This window comes from Dendrobates tinctorius, unplaced genomic scaffold (assembly GCF_039654945.1).
Source record: "Dendrobates tinctorius isolate UK_male_01 unplaced genomic scaffold, ASM3965494v1 ptg000464l, whole genome shotgun sequence".
Lineage (NCBI taxonomy): Eukaryota > Metazoa > Chordata > Amphibia > Anura > Dendrobatidae > Dendrobates > Dendrobates tinctorius.
In genome coordinates this window covers 930,505-955,000 of record NW_027362126.1, presented here as the reverse complement: position 1 = coordinate 955,000, position 24,496 = coordinate 930,505, and the positions used below count along the sequence as shown (strand labels likewise).

Here is a 24,496-nt window from a genome sequence, read left to right as displayed (position 1 = left end):
CATCCGAATGTCGCAGCAGAAATCGAGACTCATCAGACCAGGCAACGTTTTTCCAATCTTCTACTGTCCAATTTCGATGAGCTTGTGCAAATTGTAGCCTCAGTTTCCTGTTCTTAGCTGAGAGGAGTGGTACCCAGTGTGGTCTTCTGCTGCTGTAGCCCATCTGCCTCAAAGTTCGACGCACTGTGCGTTCAGAGATGCTCTTCTGCCTACCTTGGTTGTAACGGGTGGCAATTTGAGTCACTGTTGCCTTTCTATCAGCTCGAACCAGTATGCCCATTCTCCTCTGACCTCTGGCATCAACAAGGCATTTCCGGCCACAGAACTGCCGCTCACTGGATTTTTTTTCTTTTTCGGACCATTCTCTGTAAACCCTAGAGATGGTTGTGCGTGAAAATCCCAGTAGATCAGCAGTTTCTGAAATACTCAGACCAGCCCTTCTGGCACCAACAATCATGCCACGTTCAAAGGCACTCAAATCACCTTTCTTCCCCATACTGATGCTCGGTTTGAACTGCAGGAGATTGTCTTGACCATGTCTACATGCCTAAATGCACTGAGTTGCCGCCATGTGATTGGCTGATTAGAAATTAAGTCTTAACACACAGTTGGACAGGTGTACCTAATAAAGTGGCCAGTGAGTGTATATATGAATTCTATGTGTATATATCTATTCTTTCGTTTGTGTTTTAACCTGTCATTGGGCTCCATTATATGTCCATTTTGCAAGTCGTTGAGAAGATCTCGTCACACAGATGCTTAGATGCGAGATAATCGCATCCTCGCATGACAATCGGATGACATATGGATCACTGTTCATGAAACATTTCTGCGATTCTGGTCTGTGAAAAACGGACCGATTTTTTTTTCTACGTTGTATGTGACTCCAGCCTAATAAGCATAATAATGATGATAATAATACACTGAACCAGCGACTGATGATGACTGAATACGGGAATCAACTACTGATATACTGCAGTCATTGCTATCCTGAATATTAATCATATGTTACCGCTGCTGTGCCTGCCGCTGCCCGTCGGTCCCTTACCTGTTCTGCTCTCCCTCTGCGGTGGACGGCTCCACTCCGGGGTCCCGGTGCGCTGTCCCTGCTCAGCCCTGCCGCGCTCCCCGGCATCTGTGCATGCGCCCAGGGTCTCTTACAGGGCACCCGCGCACATCTGCATTTTATGCCTCCGGGTGTCCCAGCCCAAAAAACCCCGGCAACCAATCCGGGTAAGACATGGGGGTATTTCAGGACACCTCCTCTAGGCAGAGGTGCCTGGTTATTGTTTAGCTATTGGCTAAGTGACTTAGGCCGGCGCCTGCCGCTTCGTACCCTTACTTCCGTGCCCTGCTGCGCTACTCTGCCAGCATCCCGCTCGTTCGCACCTTTGTGCTCTGCTCTGTCTTCACCCTGTACGTCTGCACTCCTGTGTGCTGTCTTGGCAGTCTTTACCTCTTCCCGCGAACTCTCTCTCCGCAGCTACCTCTCCGCAGCTACCTCCCCGCTTCAGCCCTCCTGGAGTCCTGTCCCGGCATCCTCGTCTAGCATCCCACTTGGACTTGTCTGTTCACCTGGATCTGTATCACTGGCTCCTGGTACGATTGGGTCCACCGTCCTCCCGCGGTCCCACTCCTCCTTCACTATCTGAGCTGCCCCTCTTTGTATCGGCTACTGTGGTCTAGAGACCTCTGGGCTTGCCCCTGATGGTCCCTGTATAGGGGGTCGGTCTCCATTAGGTCAGCTCGCCCAGCGGTAGGTCTTTCCACGGTCCAGAGGGTCCAATCACCTCCCTGTGGCATCACATTATTTATATATATATATATATATATATATATATATATATATATACCGTATCTATATATATAAAAGTGAATGTATGTGTGTGTGTATCACCAACCAATCACAAAGCATCTTTCATTTCACCAGAGCTGTTTAAATGAAGCTGAGCAGTGATTGGTTGCTATGAGCAACAGTTTTCCTTGCAAACAATCACTAAGCAAAGAAGCTGAGCTGTGATTGGTTGCTATGAGCAATAGTTTTCTCACTCCACGACAACACCTCAGCAGACACTGCCATGGTGGGAGAGATCTAATATCCCCGGGAACATAAGCTCCCAGCAATTGTCTGCCCCTAGAAAGGAGCAGAGAGCACATGACAGAAATGAATCCTCCCTCCCTGCCCATATCCCCATCACACATCCTCCATCCCGTAGGCACAACTTCCCTCTTAAAAGGATACCCAGTATGGAAGTTAGGATGTGGGATATTAGTGGTAGTAGTCCGGTGGCTCTGGCTGACGGGATGATGTGGAATATTAAGGGTAGTAGTCCGGTGGCTCTGGCTGACGGGATGATGTGGGATATTAGTGGTAGTAGTCCGGTGGCTCTGGCTGACGGGATGATGTGGGATATTAGTGGTAGTAGTCCGGTGGCTCTGGCTGACGGGATGATGTGGAATATTAAGGGTAGTAGTCCGGTGGCTCTGGCTGACGGGATGATGTGGGATATTAGTGGTAGTAGTCCGGTGGCTCTGGCTGATGGAATGATGTGGGATATTAGTGGTAGTAGTCCGGTGGCTCTGGCTGACGGGATGATGTGGAATATTAAGGGTAGTAGTCCGGTGGCTCTGGCTGATGGGATGATGTGGGATATTAGGGGGAGTAGTCCGGTAGCTCTGGCTGACGGGATGATGTGGGATATTAGGGGCAGTAGTCCGGTGGCTCTGGCTGACGGGATGATGTGGGATATTAGTGGTAGTAGTCCGGTGGCTCTGGCTGACGGGATGATGTGGGATATTAGGGGGAGTAGTCCGGTAGCTCTGGCTGACGGGATGATGTGGGATATTAGTGGTAGTAGTCCGGTAGCTCTGGCTGATGGGATGATGTGGGATATTAAGGGTAGTAGTCCGGTGGCTCTGGCTGACGGGATGATGTGGGATATTAGGGGTAGTAGTCCGGTGGCTCTGGCTGACGGGATGATGTGGGATATTAGTGGTAGTAGTCCGGTGGCTCTGGCTGACGGGATGATGTGGGATATTAGGGGTAGTAGTCCGGTGGCTCTGGCTGACGGGATGATGTGGGATATTAGGGGTAGTAGTCCGGTAGCTCTGGCTGATGGGATGATGTGGGATATTAGTGGTAGTAGTGCGGTAGCTCTGGCTGATGGGATGATGTGGGATATTAGTGGTAGTAGTCCGGTGGCTATGGCTGACGGGATGATGTGGAATATTAAGGGTAGTAGTCCGGTGGCTCTGGCTGACGGGATAATGTGGGATATTAGGGGTAGTAGTCCGGTGGCTCTGGCTGACGGGATGATGTGGGATATTAGAGGTAGTAGTCCGGTGGCTCTGGCTGACGGGATGATGTGGGATATTAGTGGTAGTAGTCCGGTGGCTCTGGCTGACGGGATGATGTGGGATATTAGGGGTAGTAGTCCGGTAGCTCTGGCTGATGGGATGATGTGGGATATTAGTGGTAGTAGTCCGGTAGCTCTGGCTGATGGGATGATGTGGGATATTCGGGGTAGTAGTCCGGTGGCTCTGGCTGATGGGATGATGTGGGATATTAGTGGTAGTAGACCGGCAGCTCTGGCTGATGGGATGATGTGGGATATTAGTGGTAGTAGTCCGGTAGCTCTGGCTGATGGGATGATGTGGGATATTAGGGGTAGTAGTCCGGTGGCTCTGGCTGATGGGATGATGGCGGATATTAGTGGTAGTAGACCGGTAGCTCTGGCTGATGGGATGATGTGGGATATTAGTGGTAGTAGTCCGGTGGCTCTGGCTGATGGGATGATGTGGGATATTCGGGGTAGTAGTCCGGTGGCTCTGGCTGATGGGATGATGGCGGATATTAGTGGTAGTAGTCCGGTGGCTCTGGCTGATGGGATGATGTCGGATATTAGGGGTAGTAGTCCGGTGGCTCTGGCTGACGGGATGATGTGGGATATTAGGGGTAGTAGTCCGGTAGCTCTGGCAGATGGGATGATGTGGGATATTAGGGGTAGTAGTCCGGTGGCTCTGGCTGATGGGATGATGTGGGATATTAGGGGTAGTAGTCCGGTAGCTCTGGCTGACGGGATGATGTGGGATATTAGCGGTAGTAGTCCGGTGGCTCTGGCTGATGGGATGATGTGGGATATTAGGGGTAGTAGTCCGGTAGCTCTGGCTGATGGGATGATGTGGGATATTAGGGGTAGTAGTCTGGTAGCTCTGGCTGATGGGATGATGTGGGATATTAGGGGTAGTAGTCCGGTAGCTCTGGCTGATGGGATGATGTGGGATATTAGGGGTAGTAGTCCGGTGGCTCTGGCTGATGGGATGATGTGGGATATTAGGAGTAGTAGTCTGGTAGCTCTGGCTGACAGGACGATGTGGGATATTAGTGGTAGTAGTCCGGTGGCTCTGGCTGATGGGATGATGTGGGATATTAGGGGTAGTAGTCCGGTGGCTCTGGCTGATGGGATGGTGTGGGATATTAGGGGTTGTAGTCCGGTGGCTCTAGCTGATGGGATGGTGTGGGATATTAGGGGTAGTAGTCCGGTGGCTCTGGCTGACGGGATGATGTGGGATATTAGGAGTAGTAGTCCGGTGGCTATGGCTGACGGGATGATGTGGGATATTAGGGGTAGTAGTCCGGTGGCTATGGCTGACGGGATGATGTGGGATATTAGGGGTAGTAGTCCGGTGGCTCTGGCTGATGGGATGATGTGGGATATTAGGGGTAGTAGTCCAGTGGCTCTGGCTGATGGGATGATGTGGGATATTAGGGGTAGTAGTCCGGTGGCTCTGGCTGATGGGATGGTGTGGGATATTAGGGGTTGTAGTCCGGTGGCTCTAGCTGATGGGATGGTGTGGGATATTAGGGGTAGTAGTCCGGTGACTCTGGCTGACGGGATGATGTGGGATATTAGGAGTAGTAGTCCGGTGGCTCTGGCTGACGGGATGATGTGGGATAATAGGGGTAGTAGTCCGGTGGCTTTGGCAGACGGGATGATGTGGGATATTAGGGGTAGTAGTCCGGACTCCAGGGGCTCTGGCTGATGGGATGATGTGGGATATTAGGGGTAGTAGTCCGGTGGCTCTGGCTGACGGGATGATGTGGGATAATAGGGGTAGTAGTCCGGTGGCTCTGGCTGATGGGATGATGTGGGATATTAGGGGTAGTAGTCCGGTGGCTCTGGCTGACGGGATGATGTGGGATATTAGGGGTAGTAGTCCGGTAGCTCTGACGGGATGATGTGGGATATTAGGGGTAGTAGTCCGGTAGCTCTGACGGGATGATGTGGGATATTAGGGGTAGTAGTCTGGTGGCTCTGGCTGACAGGATGATGTGGGATATTAGGGGTAGTAGTCCGGACTCCGGTGGCTCTGACAGACGGGATGATGTGGGATATTAGGGGTAGTAGTCCGGTAGCTCTGGCAGATGGGATGATGTGGGATATTAGGGGTAGTAGTCCGGTGGCTCTGGCTGATGGGATGATGTGGGATATTAGGGGTAGTAGTCCGGTGGCTCTGGCTGACGGGATGATGTGGGATATTAGGGGTAGTAGTCCGGTAGCTCTGACGGGATGATGTGGGATATTAGGGGTAGTAGTCCGGTAGCTCTGACGGGATGATGTGGGATATTAGGGGTAGTAGTCTGGTGGCTCTGGCTGACAGGATGATGTGGGATATTAGGGGTAGTAGTCCGGTGGTTCTTGCTGACGGGATGATGTGGGATATTAGGGGTAGTAGTCAGGTGGCTCTGGCTGACGGGATGATGTGGGATATTAGGGGTAGTAGCCCGGTGGCTCTGGCTGACGGGAAGATGCGGGATATTAGGGGTAGTAGTCCGGTGGCTCTGACTGATGGGATGATGTGAGATATTAGTGGTAGTAGTCCGGTAGCTCTGGCTGACGGGAAGATGTGGGATATTAGGGGTAGTAGTCAGGTGGCTCTGGCTGACGGGATGATGTGGGATATTAGGGGTAGTAGCCCGGTGGCTCTGGCTGACGGGAAGATGCGGGATATTAGGGGTAGTAGTCAGGTGGCTCTGGCTGATGGGATGATGTGAGATATTAGTGGTAGTAGTCCGGTAGCTCTGGCTGACGGGAAGATGTGGGATATTAGGGGTAGTAGTCCGGTGGCTCTGACTGATGGGACGATGTGGGATATTAGGGGTAGTAGTCCGGTAGCTCTGGCTGACGGGAAGATGTGGGATATTAGGAGTAGTAGTCCGGTGGCTCTGGCTGACGGGATGATGTGGGATATTAGGGGTAGTAGTCCGGACTCCGGGGGCTCTGGCTGATGGGATGATGTGGGATATTAGGGGTAGTAGTCCGGTAGCTCTGGCTGACGGGATGATGTGGGATATTAGGGGTAGTAGTCCGGTAGCTCTGACGGGATGATGTGGGATATTAGGGGTAGTAGTCCGGTGGCTTTGGCTGACGGGATGATGTGGGATATTAGGAGTAGTAGTCCGGTGGCTCTGGCTGACGGGATGATGTGGGATATTAGGGGTTGTAGTCCGGTGGCTCTAGCTGATGAGATGGTGTGGGATATTAGGGGTAGTAGTCCGGTAGCTCTGGCTGACGGGATGATGTGGGATATTAGGAGTAGTAGTCCGGTGGCTCTGGCTGACGGGATGATGTGGGATATTAGGGGTAGTAGTCCGGACTCCGGGGGCTCTGGCTGATGGGATGATGTGGGATATTAGGGGTAGTAGTCCGGTAGCTCTGGCTGACGGGATGATGTGGGATATTAGGGGTAGTAGTCCGGTAGCTCTGACGGGATGATGTGGGATATTAGGGGTAGTAGTCCGGTGGCTTTGGCTGACGGGATGATGTGGGATATTAGGGGTAGTAGTCCGGTGGCTCTGGCTGATGGGATGATGTGGGATATTAGGGGTAGTAGTCCGGTAGCTCTGGCTGACGGGATGATGTGGGATATTAGGGGTAGTAGTCCGGTAGCTCTGACGGGATGATGTGGGATATTAGGGGAAGTAGTCCGGTGGCTCTGGTTGACGGGATGATGTGGGATATTAGGGGTAGTAGTCCGGACTCCGGTGGCTCTGACAGACGGGATGATGTGGGATATTAGGGGTAGTAGTCTGGTGGCTCTGGCTGACGGGATGATGTGGGATATTAGGGGAAGTAGTCCGGTGGCTCTGGCTGACGGGATGATGTGGGATATTAGTGGTAGTAGTCCGGTAGCTCTGGCTGACGGGATGATGTGGGATATTAGGGGTAGTAGTCCGGTAGCTCTGGCTGACGGGATGATGTGGGATATTAGGGGTAGTTGTCCGGTGGCTCTGGCTGACGGGATGATGTGGGATATTAGTGGTAGTAGTCCGGTGGCTCTGGCTGACGGGATGATGTGGGATATTAGGGGTAGTAGTCCGGTCGCTCTGGCTGACGGGATGATGTGGGATATTAGTGGTAGTAGTCCGGTGGCTCTGGCTGACGGGATGATGTGGGATATTAGGGGTAGTAGTCCGGTGGCTCTGGCTGATGGGACGATGTGGGATATTAGTGGCAGTCGTCCGGTAGCTCTGGTTGACGGGATGATGTGGGATATTAGGGGTAGTAGTCCGGTAGCTCTGGCTGACGGGAAGATGCGGGATATTAGGGGTAGTAGTCCGGTAGCTCTGGCTGACGGGAAGATGTGGGATATTAGGGGTAGTAGTCCGGTGGCTCTGGCTGATGGGACGATGTGGGATATTAGTGGCAGTCGTCCGGTAGCTCTGGCTGACGGGATGATGTGGGATATTAGGGGTAGTAGTCCGGTGGCTCTGGCTGATGGGATGATGTGGGATATTAGTGGCAGTCGTCCGGTAGCTCTGGCTGACGGGATGATGTGGGATATTAGGGGTAGTAGTCCGGTAGCTCTGGCTGACGGGAAGATGCGGGATATTAGGGGTAGTAGTCCGGTAGCTCTGGCTGACGGGATGATGTGGGATATTAGGGGTAGTAGTCCGGTGGCTCTGGCTGATGGGACGATGTGGGATATTAGTGGCAGTCGTCCGGTAGCTCTGGCTGACGGGATGATGTGGGATATTAGGGGTAGTAGTCCGGTGGCTCTGGCTGATGGGATGATGTGGGATATTAGTGGCAGTCGTCCGGTAGCTCTGGCTGACGGGATGATGTGGGATATTAGGGGTAGTAGTCCGGTAGCTCTGGCTGACGGGAAGATGCGGGATATTAGGGGTAGTAGTCCGGTAGCTCTGGCTGACGGGAAGATGTGGGAAATTAGGGGTAGTAGTCCGGTAGCTCTGGCTGACGGGATGATGTGGGATATTAGGGGTAGTAGTCCGGTGGCTCTGGCTGATGGGACGATGTGGGATATTAGTGGCAGTCGTCCGGTAGCTCTGGCTGACGGGATGATGTGGGATATTAGGGGTAGTAGTCCGGTCGCTCTGGCTGACGGGATGATGTGGGATATTAGGGGTAGTAGTCCGGTAGCTCTGGCTGACGGGAAGATGTGGGATATTAGGGGTAGTAGTCCAGTGGCTCTGGCTGATGGGACGATGTGGGATATTAGGGGTAGTAGTCCGGTCGCTCTGGCTGACGGGACAATGTGGGATATTAGGGGTAGTAGTCCGGTGGCTCTGGCTGATGGGACAATGTGGGATATTAGTGATAGTAGTCCGGTGGCTCTGGCTGACGGGATGATGTGGGATATTAGGGGTAGTAGTCCGGTAGCTCTGGCTGACGGGATGATGTGGGATATTAGGGGTAGTAGTCCGGTAGCTCTGGCTGATGGGACGATGTGGGATATTAGTGGCAGTCGTCCGGTAGCTCTGGCTGACGGGATGATGTGGGATATTAGGGGTAGTAGTCCGGTCGCTCTGGCTGACGGGATGATGTGGGATATTAGGGGTAGTAGTCCGGTAGCTCTGGCTGACGGGAAGATGTGGTGTATTAGGGGTAGTAGTCCGGTAGCTCTGGCTGATGGGACGATGTGGGATATTAGTGGCAGTCGTCCGGTAGCTCTGGCTGACGGGATGATGTGGGATATTAGGGGTAGTAGTCCGGTCGCTCTGGCTGACGGGATGATGTGGGATATTAGGGGTAGTAGTCCGGTAGCTCTGGCTGACGGGAAGATGTGGGATATTAGGGGTAGTAGTCCAGTGGCTCTGGCTGATGGGACGATGTGGGATATTAGGGGTAGTAGTCCGGTCGCTCTGGCTGACGGGACAATGTGGGATATTAGGGGTAGTAGTCCGGTGGCTCTGGCTGATGGGACGATGTGGGATATTAGTGATAGTAGTCCGGTGGCTCTGGCTGACGGGATGATGTGGGATATTAGTGGCAGTCGTCCGGTAGCTCTGGCTGATGGGACAATGTGGGATATTAGGGGTAGTAGTCCGGTGGCTCTTGCTGATGGGACGATGTGGGTTATTAGGGGTAGCAGTCCGGTGGCTCTGGCTGACGGGATGATGTGGGATATTAGGGGTAGTAGTCCGGTAGCTCTGGCTGACGGGAAGATGCGGGATATTAGGGGTAGTAGTCCGATGGCTCTGGCTGACGGGATGATGTGGGATATTAGGGGAAGTAGTCCGGTGGCTCTGGCTGATGGGATGATGTGGGATATTAGGGGTAGTAGTCCGGTAGCTCTGGCTGACGGGAAGATGCGGGATATTAGGGGTAGTAGTCCGGTAGCTCTGGCTGACGGGAAGATGTGGGATATTAGGGGTAGTAGTCCGGTCGCTCTGGCTGACGGGACAATGTGGGATATTAGGGGTAGTAGTCCGGTGGCTCTGGTTGACGGGATGATGTGGGATATTAGGGGTAGTAGTCCGGTGGCTCTGGCTGATGGGACGATGTGGGATATTAGTGATAGTAGTCCGGTGGCTCTGGCTGACGGGATGATGTGGGATATTAGGGGTAGTAGTCCGGTAGCTCTGGCTGATGGGATGATGTGGGATATTAGTGATAGTAGTCCGGTCGCTCTGGCTGACGGGATGATGTAGGATATTAGTGGTAGTAGTCCGGTGTCTCTGGCTGACGGGATGATGTGGGATATTAGGGGTAGTAGTCCGGTGGCTCTGGCTGACGGGATGATGTGTGATATTAGTGGTAGTAGTCCGGTGGCTCTGGCTGATGGGATGATGTGGGATATTAGTGGTAGTAGTCCGGTAGCTCTGGCTGACGGGATGATGTGTGATATTAGGGGTAGTAGTCCGGTCGCTCTGGCTGACGGGATGATGTGGGATATTAGTGGTAGTAGTCCGGTGGCTCTGGCTGACGGGACGATGTGGGATATTAGTGGTAGTAGTCCGGTGGCTCTGGCTGACGGGACGATGTGGGATATTAGGGGTAGTAGTCCGGTGGCTCTGGCTGATGGGATGATGTGGGATATTAGTGGTAGTAGTCCGGTGGCTCTGGCTGACGGGACGATGTGGGATATTAGGGGTAGTAGTCCGGTCGCTCTGGCTGACGGGATGATGTGGGATATTAGTGGTAGTAGTCCGGTGGCTCTGGCTGACGGGATGATGTGGGATATTAGGGGTAGTAGTCCGGTGGCTCTGGCTGATGGGACGATGTGGGATATTAGTGGCAGTCGTCCGGTAGCTCTGGCTGACGGGATGATGTGGGATATTAGGGGTAGTAGTCCGGTAGCTCTGGCTGACGGGAAGATGCGGGATATTAGGGGTAGTAGTCCGGTAGCTCTGGCTGACGGGAAGATGTGGGATATTAGGGGTAGTAGTCCGGTGGCTCTGGCTGATGGGACGATGTGGGATATTAGTGGCAGTCGTCCGGTAGCTCTGGCTGACGGGATGATGTGGGATATTAGGGGTAGTAGTCCGGTAGCTCTGGCTGATGGGATGATGTGGGATATTAGTGGCAGTCGTCCGGTAGCTCTGGCTGACGGGATGATGTGGGATATTAGGGGTAGTAGTCCGGTAGCTCTGGCTGACGGGAAGATGCGGGATATTAGGGGTAGTAGTCCGGTAGCTCTGGCTGACGGGATGATGTGGGATATTAGTGGTAGTAGTCCGGTAGCTCTGGCTGACGGGATGATGTGGGATATTAGTGGTAGTAGTCCGGTGGCTCTGGCTGACGGGATGATGTGGGATATTAGGGGTAGTAGTCCGGTCGCTCTGGCTGACGGGATGATGTGGGATATTAGTGGTAGTAGTCCGGTAGCTCTGGCTGACGGGAAGATGTGGGATATTAGGGGTAGTAGTCCGGTGGCTCTGGCTGATGGGACGATGTGGGATATTAGGGGTAGTAGTCCGGTAGCTCTGGCTGATAGGACGATGTGGGATATTAGAGATAGTAGTCCGGTGGCTCTGGCTGATGGGATGATGTGGGATATTAGGGGTAGTAGTCCGGTCGCTCTGGCTGACGGGACAATGTGGGATATTAGGGGTAGTAGTCCGGTAGCTCTGGCTGATGGGACGATGTGGGATATTAGGGGTAGTAGTCCGGTAGCTCTGGCTGATAGGACGATGTGGGATATTAGTGATAGTAGTCCGGTAGCTCTGGCTGATGGGATGATGTGGGATATTAGAGGTAGTAGTCCGGTGGCTCTGGCTGACGGGATGATGTGGGATATTAGTGGCAGTCGTCCGGTAGCTCTGGCTGATGGGATGATGTGGGATATTAGTGATAGTAGTCCGGTGTCTCTGGCTGACGGGATGATGTGGGATATTAGGGGTAGTAGTCTGGTGGCTCTGGCTGATAGGATGATGTGGGATATTAGGGGTAGTAGTCCGGTGGCTCTGGCTGACGGGATGATGTAGGATATTAGTGGTAGTAGTCCGGTGTCTCTGGCTGACGGGATGATGTGGGATATTAGGGGTAGTAGTCCGGTCGCTCTGGCTGACGGGACGATGTGGGATATTAGGGGTAGTAGTCCGGTGGCTCTGGCTGATGGGACGATGTGGGATATTAGTGATAGTAGTCCGGTGGCTCTGGCTGACGGGATGATGTGGGATATTAGTGGCAGTCGTCCGGTAGCTCTGGCTGATGGGATGATGTGGGATATTAGGGGTAGTAGTCCGGTCGCTCTGGCTGACGGGATGATGTGGGATATTAGGGGTAGTAGTCCGGTAGCTCTGGCTGACGGGAAGATGTGGGATATTAGGGGTAGTAGTCCGGTGGCTCTGGCTGATGGGACGATGTGGGATATTAGGGGTAGTAGTCCGGTCGCTCTGGCTGACGGGATGATGTGGGATATTAGTGGCAGTCGTCCGGTAGCTCTGGCTGACGGGATGATGTGGGATATTAGGGGTAGTAGTCCGGTAGCTCTGGCTGACGGGAAGATGTGGGATATTAGGGGTAGTAGTCCGGTGGCTCTGGCTGATGGGACGATGTGGGATATTAGGGGTAGTAGTCCGGTGGCTCTGGCTGACGGGATGATGTGGGATATTAGTGGCAGTCGTCCGGTAGCTCTGGCTGACGGGATGATGTGGGATATTAGGGGTAGTAGTCCGGTCGCTCTGGCTGACGGGATGATGTGGGATATTAGGGGTAGTAGTCCGGTAGCTCTGGCTGACGGGAAGATGTGGGATATTAGGGGTAGTAGTCCAGTGGCTCTGGCTGATGGGACGATGTGGGATATTAGGGGTAGTAGTCCGGTCGCTCTGGCTGATGGGACGATGTGGGATATTAGTGATAGTAGTCCGGTGGCTCTGGCTGACGGGATGATGTGGGATATTAGTGGCAGTCGTCCGGTAGCTCTGGCTGATGGGATGATGTGGGATATTAGTGATAGTAGTCCGGTGGCTCTGGCTGACGGGATGATGTGGGATATTAGGGGTAGTAGTCTGGTGGCTCTGGCTGATGGGATGATGTGGGATATTAGGGGTAGTAGTCCGGTGGCTCTGGCTGACGGGATGATGTGGGATATTAGGGGTAGTAGTCTGGTGGCTCTGGCTGATGGGATGATGTGGGATATTAGGGGTAGTAGTCCGGTGGCTCTGGCTGACGGGATGATGTGTGATATTAGGGGTAGTAGTCCGGTGGCTCTGGCTGATGGGATGATGTGGGATATTAGTGGTAGTAGTTCGGTGGCTCTGGCTGACGGGATGATGTGTGATATTAGGGGTAGTAGTCCGGTCGCTCTGGCTGACGGGATGATGTGGGATATTAGTGGTAGTAGTCCGGTGGCTCTGGCTGACGGGATGATGTGGGATATTAGTGGTAGTAGTCCGGTGGCTCTGGCTGACGGGATGATGTGTGATATTAGTGGTAGTAGTCCGGTGGCTCTGGCTGATGGGATGATGTGGGATATTAGTGGTAGTAGTCCGGTAGCTCTGGCTGACGGGATGATGTGTGATATTAGGGGTAGTAGTCCGGTCGCTCTGGCTGACGGGATGATGTGGGATATTAGTGGTAGTAGTCCGGTGGCTCTGGCTGACGGGACGATGTGGGATATTAGTGGTAGTAGTCCGGTGGCTCTGGCTGACGGGACGATGTGGGATATTAGGGGTAGTAGTCCGGTGGCTCTGGCTGATGGGATGATGTGGGATATTAGTGGTAGTAGTCCGGTGGCTCTGGCTGACGGGACGATGTGGGATATTAGGGGTAGTAGTCCGGTCGCTCTGGCTGACGGGATGATGTGGGATATTAGTGGTAGTAGTCCGGTGGCTCTGGCTGACGGGATGATGTGGGATATTAGAGGTAGTAGTCCGGTGGCTCTGGCTGATGGGACGATGTGGGATATTAGTGGCAGTCGTCCGGTAGCTCTGGCTGACGGGATGATGTGGGATATTAGGGGTAGTAGTCCGGTAGCTCTGGCTGACGGGAAGATGCGGGATATTAGGGGTAGTAGTCCGGTAGCTCTGGCTGACGGGAAGATGTGGGATATTAGGGGTAGTAGTCCGGTGGCTCTGGCTGATGGGACGATGTGGGATATTAGTGGCAGTCGTCCGGTAGCTCTGGCTGACGGGATGATGTGGGATATTAGGGGTAGTAGTCCGGTAGCTCTGGCTGATGGGATGATGTGGGATATTAGTGGCAGTCGTCCGGTAGCTCTGGCTGACGGGATGATGTGGGATATTAGGGGTAGTAGTCCGGTAGCTCTGGCTGACGGGAAGATGCGGGATATTAGGGGTAGTAGTCCGGTAGCTCTGGCTGACGGGATGATGTGGGATATTAGTGGTAGTAGTCCGGTGGCTCTGGCTGACGGGATGATGTGGGATATTAGTGGTAGTAGTCCGGTGGCTCTGGCTGACGGGATGATGTGGGATATTAGGGGTAGTAGTCCGGTCGCTCTGGCTGACGGGATGATGTGGGATATTAGTGGTAGTAGTCCGGTAGCTCTGGCTGACGGGAAGATGTGGGATATTAGGGGTAGTAGTCCGGTGGCTCTGGCTGATGGGACGATGTGGGATATTAGGGGTAGTAGTCCGGTAGCTCTGGCTGATGGGACGATGTGGGATATTAGTGATAGTAGTCCGGTGGCTCTGGCTGATGGGATGATGTGGGATATTAGGGGTAGTAGTCCGGTCGCTCTGGCTGACGGGACAATGTGGGATATTAGGGGTAGTAGTCCTGTAGCTCTGGCTGATGGGACGATGTGGGATATTAGTGATAGTAGTCCGGTGGCTCTGGCTGACGGGATGATGTGGGATATTAGTGGTAGTCGTCCGGTAGCTCTGGCTGATGGGATGATGTGGGATATTAGTGATAGTAGTCCGGTGTCTCTGGCTGACGGGATGATGTGGGATATTAGGGGTAGTAGTCTGGTGGCTCTGGCTGATGGGATGATGTGGGATATTAGGGGTAGTAGTCCGGTGGCTCTGGCTGACGGGATGATGTAGGATATTAGTGGTAGTAGTCCGGTGTCTCTGGCTGACGGGATGATGTGGGATATTAGGGGTAGTAGTCCGGTGGCTCTGGCTGACGGGATGATGTGGGATATTAGGGGTAGTAGTCCGGTGGCTCTGGCTGATGGGACGATGTGGGATATTAGTGGTAGTAGTCCGGTGGCTCTGGCTGACGGGATGATGTGGGATATTAGTGGTAGTAGTCCGGTAGCTCTGGCTGATGGGATGATGTGGGATATTAGGGGTAGTAGTCCGGTCGCTCTGGCTGACGGGATGATGTGGGATATTAGGGGTAGTAGTCCGGTAGCTCTGGCTGACGGGATGATGTGGGATATTAGGGGTAGTAGTCCGGTGGCTCTGGCTGATGGGATGATGTGGGATATTAGGGGTAGTAGTCCGGTCGCTCTGGCTGACGGGATGATGTGGGATATTAGTGGCAGTCGTCCGGTAGCTCTGGCTGACGGGATGATGTGGGATATTAGGGGTAGTAGTCCGGTAGCTCTGGCTGACGGGAAGATGTGGGATATTAGGGGTAGTAGTCCGGTGGCTCTGGCTGATGGGATGATGTGGGATATTAGGGGTAGTAGTCCGGTGGCTCTGGCTGACGGGATGATGTGGGATATTAGTGGTAGTCGTCCGGTAGCTCTGGCTGACGGGATGATGTGGGATATTAGGGGTAGTAGTCCGGTCGCTCTGGCTGACGGGATGATGTGGGATATTAGGGGTAGTAGTCCGGTAGCTCTGGCTGACGGGATGATGTGGGATATTAGGGGTAGTAGTCCGGTGGCTCTGGCTGATGGGACGATGTGGGATATTAGGGGTAGTAGTCCGGTCGCTCTGGCTGATGGGACGATGTGGGATATTAGTGGTAGTAGTCCGGTGGCTCTGGCTGACGGGATGATGTGGGATATTAGTGGTAGTAGTCCGGTAGCTCTGGCTGATGGGATGATGTGGGATATTAGTGGTAGTAGTCCGGTGGCTCTGGCTGACGGGATGATGTGGGATATTAGGGGTAGTAGTCTGGTGGCTCTGGCTGATGGGATGATGTGGGATATTAGGGGTAGTAGTCCGGTGGCTCTGGCTGACGGGATGATGTGGGATATTAGGGGTAGTAGTCTGGTGGCTCTGGCTGATGGGATGATGTGGGATATTAGGGGTAGTAGTCCGGTGGCTCTGGCTGACGGGATGATGTGGGATATTAGGGGTAGTAGTCCGGTGGCTCTGGCTGATGGGATGATGTGGGATATTAGTGGTAGTAGTCCGGTGGCTCTGGCTGACGGGATGATGTGTGATATTAGGGGTAGTAGTCCGGTCGCTCTGGCTGACGGGATGATGTGGGATATTAGTGGTAGTAGTCCGGTGGCTCTGGCTGACGGGACGATGTGGGATATTAGTGGTAGTAGTCCGGTGGCTCTGGCTGACGGGATGATGTGGGATATTAGAGGTAGTAGTCCGGTGGCTCTGGCTGACGGGACGATGTGGGATATTAGGGGTAGTAGTCCGGTGGCTCTGGCTGATGGGATGATGTGGGATATTAGTGGTAGTAGTCCGGTGGCTCTGGCTGACGGGACGATGTGGGATATTAGGGGTAGTAGTCCGGTCGCTCTGGCTGATGGGATGATGTGGGATATTAGGGGTAGTAGTCCAGTGGCTCTGGCTGATGGGATGATGTGGGATATTAGGGGTAGTAGTCCGGTCGCTCTGGCTGACGGGATGATGTGGGATATTAGTGGCAGTCGTCCGGTAGCTCTGGCTGACGGGATGATGTGGGATATTAGGGGTAGTAGTCCGGTAGCTCTGGCTGACGGGATGATGTGGGATATTAGGGGTAGTAGTCCAGTGGCTCTGGCTGATGGGATGATGTGGGATATTAGGGGTAGTAGTCCGGTGGCTCTGGCTGACGGGATGATGTGGGATATTAGTGGCAGTCGTCCGGTAGCTCTGGCTGACGGGATGATGTGGGATATTAGGGGTAGTAGTCCGGTCGCTCTGGCTGACGGGATGATGTGGGATATTAGGGGTAGTAGTCCGGTGGCTCTGGCTGACGGGATGATGTGGGATATTAGGGGTAGTAGTCCGGTGGCTCTGGCTGATGGGATGATGTGGGATATTAGGGGTAGTAGTCCGGTGGCTCTGGCTGATGGGATGATGTGGGATATTAGTGGTAGTAGTCCGGTGGCTCTGGCTGACGGGATGATGTGGGATATTAGTGGTAGTCGTCCGGTGGCTCTGGCTGATGGGATGATGTGGGATATTAGTGGTAGTAGTCCGGTGTCTCTGGCTGACGGGATGATGTGGGATATTAGGGGTAGTAGTCTGGTGGCTCTGGCTGATGGGATGATGTGGGATATTAGGGGTAGTAGTCCGGTGGCTCTGGCTGACGGGATGATATGGGATATTAGGGGTAGTAGTCTGGTGGCTCTGGCTGATAGGATGATGTGGGATATTAGGGGTAGTAGTCCGGTGGCTCTGGCTGACGGGATGATGTGTGATATTAGGGGTAGTAGTCCGGTGGCTCTGGCTGATGGGATGATGTGGGATATTAGTGGTAGTAGTCCGGTGGCTCTGGCTGACGGGATGATGTGGGATATTAGGGGTAGTAGTCCGGTCGCTCTGGCTGACGGGATGATGTGGGATATTAGTGGTAGTAGTCCGGTGGCTCTGGCTGACGGGATGATGTGGGATATTAGTGGTAGTAGTCCGGTGGCTCTGGCTGACGGGATGATGTGGGATATTAGAGGTAGTAGTCCGGTGGCTCTGGCTGACGGGATGATGTGGGATATTAGGGGTAGTAGTCCGGTGGCTCTGGCTGATGGGATGATGTGGGATATTAGTGGTAGTAGTCCGGTGGCTCTGGCTGACGGGATGATGTGGGATATTAGGGGTAGTAGTCCGGTCGCTCTGGCTGATGGGATGATGTGGGATATTAGGGGTAGTAGTCCGGTGTCTCTGGCTGACGGGATGATGTGGGATATTAGTGGTAGTAGTCCGGTGGCTCTGGCTGATGGGATGATGTGGGATATTAGGGGTAGTAGTCCGGTGGCTCTGGCTGATGGGATGATGTGGGATATTAGGGGTAGTAGTCCGGTGGCTCTGGCTGACGGGATGATGTGGGATATTAGGGGTAGTAGTCCGGTGTCTCTGGCTGACGGGATGATGTCGGATATTAGTGGTAGTAGTCCGGTGGCTCTGGCTGACGGGATGATGTGGGATATTAGTGGTAGTAGTCCGGTGGCTCTGGCTGACGGGATGATGTGGGATATTAGTGGTAGTAGTCCAGTGGCTCTGGCTGACGGGATGATGTGGGATATTAGGGGTAGTAGTCCAGTGGCTCTGGCTGACGGGATGATGTGGGATATTAGGGGTAGTAGTCCGGTGGCTCTGGCTGACGGGATGATGTCGGATATTAGTGGTAGTAGTCCGGTGGCTCTGGCTGACGGGATGATGTGGGATATTAGGGGTAGTAGTCCAGTGGCTCTGGCTGACGGGATGATGTGGGATATTAGGGGTAGTAGTCCAGTGGCTCTGGCTGACGGGATGATGTGGGATATTAGGGGTAGTAGTCCGGTGGCTCTGGCTGACGGGATGATGTGGGATATTAGGGGTAGTAGTCCGGTGGCTCTGGCTGATGGGATGATGTGGGATATTAGGGGTAGTAGTCCGGTGGCTCTGGCTGACGGGATGATGTGGGATATTAGGGGTAGTAGTCCGGTGTCTCTGGCTGACGGGATGATGTCGGATATTAGTGGTAGTAGTCCGGTGGCTCTGGCTGTGACGGGATGATGTGGGATATTAGTGGTAGTAGTCCGGTGGCTCTGGCTGACGGGATGATGTGGGATATTAGGGGTAGTAGTCCAGTGTCTCTGGCTGACGGGATGATGTGGGATATTAGGGGTAGTAGTCTGGTGGCTCTGGCTGACGGGATGATGTTGGATATTAGTGGTAGTAGTCTGGTGGCTCTGGCTGACGGGATGATGTGGGATATTAGGGGTAGTAGTCCGGTGGCTCTGGCTGACGGGATGATGTGGGATATTAGGGGTAGTAGTCCGGTGGCTCTGGCTGATGGGATGATGTGGGATATTAGGGGTTGTAGTCCGGTGGCTCTGGCTGACGGGATGATGTGGGATATTAGTGGTAGTAGTCCGGTGGCTCTGGCTGACGGGATGATGTGGGATATTAGGGGTAGTAGTCCAGTGTCTCTGGCTGACGGGATGATGTGGGATATTAGGGGTAGTAGTCCGGTGGCTCTGGCTGACGGGATGATGTCGGATATTAGTGGTAGTAGTCTGGTGGCTCTGGCTGACGGGATGATGTGGGATATTAGGGGTAGTAGTCCGGTGGCTCTGGCTGACGGGATGATGTGGGATATTAGGGGTAGTAGTCCGGTGGCTCTGGCTGATGGGATGATGTGGGATATTAGGGGTTGTAGTCCGGTAGCTCTGGCTGACGGGAAGATGTGGGATATTAGGGGTAGTAGTCCGGTGGCTCTGGCTGATGGGATGATGTGGGATATTAGGGGTAGTAGTCCGGTAGCTCTGGCTGACGGGATGATGTGGGATATTAGGGGTAGTAGTCCGGTGGCTCTGGCTGACAGGATGATGTGGGATATTAGGGGTAGTAGTCCGGTGGCTCTGGCTGACGGGATGATGTGGGATATTAGGGGTAGTAGTCCGGTGGCTCTGGCTGACGGGATGATGTGGGATATTAGGGGTAGTAGTCCGGTGGCTCTGGCTGACGGGATGATGTGGGATATTAGGGGTAGTAGTCCGGTGGCTCTGGCTGACGGGATGATGTGGGATATTAGGGGTAGTAGTCCGGTGGCTCTGGCTGACGGGATGATGTGGGATATTAGCGGTAGTAGTCCGGTGGCTCTGGCTGACGGGATGATGTGGGATATTAGGGGTAGTAGTCCGGTGGCTCTGGCTGACGGGATGATGTGGGATATTAGTGGTAGTAGTCCGGTGGCTCTGGCTGACGGGATGATGTGGGATATTAGCGGTAGTAGTCCGGTGGCTCTGGCTGATGGGATGATGTGGGATATTAGGAGTAGTAGTCCGGTGGCTCTGGCTGATGGGATGATGTGGGATATTAGGGGTAGTAGTCCGGTGGCTCTGGCTGACGGGATGATGTGGGATATTAGGGGTAGTAGTCCGGTGGCTCTGGCTGACGGGATGATGTGGGATATTAGGGGTAGTAGTCCGGTAGCTCTGGCTGACGGGATGATGTGGGATATTAGGGGTAGTAGTCCGGTGGCTCTGGTTGATGGGATGATGTGGGATATTAGGGGTAGTAGTCCGGTGGCTCTGGCTGACGGGATGATGTGGGATATTATAGTGAATGTAGCTATGCGGAGTGGGCGGGGCACTACACTCAGCTTTATATATATATAGATATAATCTTTATAATTTGCTATAACTAACCGTAGGTAGTTACTATGCCCGGGCAGTGCCGGGCTCTTCAGCTAGTATATATATATTACACACACACGGCAGGGCACATGGTCACATACTGGAGCTACAGAGATGTTCTCTTCACCTCCATTAATATTGCAGGACACCTGATGTTTTCATGCCGCGGTGACAGAATTACCTCGACATCTGGAGATGCTTCCTGCGTAAGACAATGAGCGTCACCAGCAGAAGACCGATCAGCAAAATGCTCAGAATGGCCAAGAGCGAGATCACCACAACATTGGGGTTAAGTTCAGCAACTGTAGAAAGGAAAGGAATCTACAATTACTCCATGGTGAACACCAGCTGCACATTACATCCAGATCTGACTACTGGGATCCAGTCTGATGATGTACAGAACAATGAAAACTGATCAACTGTTCACATGCAGCGATCCACAGCCACCACTGGTGAACGCCAAGGCTAACAATCATATCATGTCAGTGTACACAGTGAGCTCCCCCTAGTGGTGGCTGCAGACAGGATCTTATCATGTATCTCTGTACACAGTGAGCTCCCCCTAGTGGTGGCTGCAGACAGGATCTTATCATGTATCTCTGTATACAGGGAGCTCCCCCTAGTGGTGGCTGCAGACAGGATCTTATCATATATTTCTGTATACAGGGAGCTCCCCCTAGTGGTGGCTGCAGACAGGATCTTATCATGAATCTCTGTATACAGGGAGCTCCCCCTAGTGGTGGCTGCTGACAGGTTCTTATCATGTATCTCTGTATACAGGGAATTCCCCCTAGTGGTGGCTGCAGACAGGATCTTATCATGTGTCTCTGTATACAGGGAACTCCCCCTAGTGGTGGCTGCATAAAGGATCTTATCATGTATCTCTGTATACAGGGAGCTCCCCCTAGTGGTGGCTGCAGACAGGATATTATCATGTATCTCTGTATGCAGAGAGCTCCACCTAGTGGTGCCTGTCAGCAGCTAACTATTATCATCTAGCTCTGTTTTTGAGTCCTTTGTCAGTAATGTTTAGAAATGACTGCAAAAAAGACAATTATTACATATTGCTGAAACTAAATTGACTGTGCCGTTAACCGTCTCATTCATCTAATATGGATAATTTTCATTATTATTGGAAGCAAAGGCTAAGTGATAAAACTTGTCTCTGAATCCTTCAGATTCTTGTCGATAAGATGGGGCTCATTGGAATTTGTCATCACACAATTCTGTGAGAAAAGCAAAAGCTTGGTGATAAAGAGAATGAAGTTGGATCTATGATCGGACACTTACCCAATGTGGAGACCACAATGTAGATGGGAATGCTGAGACTACGATGGCTGACCGCAATGAGGCTGCAGTTGTATGATGTCCCTGGTTGAAGACTGGATATTGTTACCACATGTGAAAAGACGGTCACTGGATCCTGAGAACATGATGACACAAAAGAATATTCTACAGGAGGTACATTGTGATGTAGAACACCTACGTTGTACGGTGTATTCTAGGTTACATGCAGGGCACGGTGTATTCTAGGTTATAAATAGGTACAGTGTATTCTAGGATACATGCAGGGTGCTGTGTATTCTAGTTTATATACAGAGTGCGGTGTATAGAAGATGGCGGGCACATTTGTCAACACAAAAGGCATCACCAGAATCTCATAGTGTCCCTCAGGCGTACTGAAGGCTGTTTTCCACTCATCCCCCTCTTTATTGCGGATTAGATTATACGCCCCCCTGAGGTCCATCTTAGAGAACCATTTTTCCCCTACAATTTGGTTACAGAGGACTGGAATAAGGAGGGTGGATAAGGATCACGGACAGTGATCGTGTTGAGTTCATGGAATCCAGGCAAGCCCGAGGCAATAGGGGATGAGGATCGCCCAATATGACCATTAGCCAGGATTTCCACAATGTAGTCCTTCATGGCCTGTGTGGAGACACGGGAGGAGTAGGAGTGGTGGTGAGCGAGCATCCTAGGTCTGAAACTGCATGGACCAGGGATCGTCCTGCCTAACGCCCGCTCTCCCGTTAAATGTGGGCATAACGCTACTCAAACAACACAGGGTAAGGGTAAAAGTGTGACAATACTTTATTGTACCACAAAATAGGCAGATAACACATCGAACACAATCGAACAGCCCCAGCAAAATTCCCCAAGATGGTGCAGAGTTTCAACCTTCCGCTGACCCGCCAGGATAATAGCAGCTGTTATGTCAGAGGTCCCAAGGTCATCTACCCCACCTGTAGTACACACAGAGAGGAGGTAACGACAAGCGTATGAAGATAACAGTCCATACGAGGTATAAGGCCAGTTGACAAGAGAGTCACAACCTGGCTTATCCGAACATCTCCATGGAGCAGGCGACCAGCGGGTCCCAATCCTGACATTCTCAAAACATATCCATGGTTCAGTGATGGTCAATGGAGCAGATCTGTGTCCTTCCAACAGAGCCGAAAACCCCTAGGTTGTTTCCTATAGTATGATAGATCTGTGTCCCTCGTGATGGTGCCATGATGAATTGGCTGCAGTCCTTTCTCTCATCCGGCTGTGTTGCTCTGTTACCCCTCTTTTAGGACACGGGCTCCCGCTGGGTATCCCAGTATGGAGATGTACCACCCCCTGGCTTCCTCAGAGACCTCTCGACCACCTGGTACCTTTCTATGAGGCCCACCAGGTCAACCGCATTCCGTGGGTCTCCTTGGGCAACCCAGGTGTGCACCTGTCTGGGGAGCGAGTTAACAAATCTGTCCATGATGACCCGCTTGACCATCTGGGCTGGAGTGGAGGACTCCGGCTGCAACCCTTTCTGGACCAAATGCAACAAGTCAAACATTTGTGAGCGGGGAGGTTTGTCACCACGATATGCCCAGTGATGAACCTTTTGGGCTCTGACATAGTGACCCCTGAGCGTGCCAATATATCAGTTTTCAACTTGGCATATTCCTGGGCATCTTGCAAGGTTAAGTCAAAATATGCTTTCTGGGGTTCACCTGTCAGATGGGGGTCAACACCATCGCCCACTGCTCCAAGGGGCAGCCTCTCCCGCTCTGCAACCTGTTCAAAAACGTCTCTATATCATTCTCTGAAAAAAGTTTCAGCTCACCCCTTAGCGTCCTCCGGATAGCAGGAACCACTCCGTCGCACGGAGCTGCCCTGGTCTGGCGGATATAAGTCCAAACACACAGTAATCTCCAGCGATCTCAGGCAGGAAGGTAGTTATAAAAATATTCCTTTATTTATTTTAGTTAAAAGAACATGTTACAGGTAGTGAATACCCCAGTGGATGGTAAAAACTCCAACGCGTTTCAACTCAAAAGAGTCTTAGTCATGGATTACAAATTCTGACAAAGTGTGACATTTTAAAAGTCTCCAGACAGGAGTGAGGAGGTGGTAGGCAATGCCCTCATTAGCATGTTTCATTGATGTATCCAATTATCCACACCCAACCTCCAGGTTGAAGACAAGTTAAAAAGAGAAAGAGGAAAGAAAAAAAAACCCCTCTCAAAATTATTTACTTTACATGCAATACCAAAAAGAGAATACATTAAAAGAATATATAAGAGGACAATACACATCTGTTTCTAAACAGTTAAATACATGCTTGACACAGCAAAAACAATTATTTTTGCGGTATTATTTTACTTGTACTGCATGATCAAATCTTCGCCTCCTGAGGAAGAAGCGGTGAAACGCGGGTTGGGGCGGCAGGCCTGGGGAATCCTTGATCACATATTAGATGTAAGTACAGCGCATAGCTTTAATTACAGGCGTTTTTGCCTGGGTCACGGCTTAAGCACTGGCAGCAGTATATAATTGTCCACTTGCAGTAGGCTTATTTAGTTGTAGCATCCAGTTTGTATCGCATATTTTGCTAGCACTGGAAGATTGCATGACACTCTATTGTCAGTGTATTAATTAGCCTTATTTGCACTATTTATTTTATGGTGTTTGGTGGAGTTTATGAGGTGATATTGTTGTATCCTTAATTTTTGGGAATATTTGTGATAAAATGATCAAATCTTGTCTGGTGTTCAGACCTGTTGGGACTCTTGTACATCATTTAAATCTCCAGTAAGATTCCCGATTGAGGGTTTTTCTCTGAAAATTTCCACCTCTTACTGATTTTTTATTTTTTCTATGCCAATAAATCTGAAATGGGTGATGTCTCGGTTATGGCAATTAATGAAATGCTTGGACACCTCAGAGACATTCACTGCAGCGGGATTAGTAGTGTCGGACAGACGACTTCTAATGGAGTAATTGTGCAGCCTACAAGCTGCACCTCACATTCCAGGCACTGAATGAAATATATGACACCGGGGGTATG

General features: G+C 52.1%; 1 protein-coding gene across 10 annotated transcripts in view; it reads right to left on the bottom strand.

Annotated features, from left to right (window-relative positions):
• The window catches only part of PTPRO (protein tyrosine phosphatase receptor type O), a 570,099-nt gene that overhangs the window by 136,872 nt on the left and 408,731 nt on the right, over positions 1-24,496 (bottom strand). For all 10 annotated transcript variants that reach the window (XM_073564603.1, XM_073564604.1, XM_073564609.1 and 7 more), the window contains 2 exons: positions 21,457-21,589; positions 20,348-20,468 (listed from right to left, as the gene is read on the bottom strand). In XM_073564603.1, coding sequence (XP_073420704.1) covers positions 20,348-20,468; positions 21,457-21,589 — 254 coding nt within the window. The remainder of the gene's footprint in view (positions 1-20,347; positions 20,469-21,456; positions 21,590-24,496) is intronic.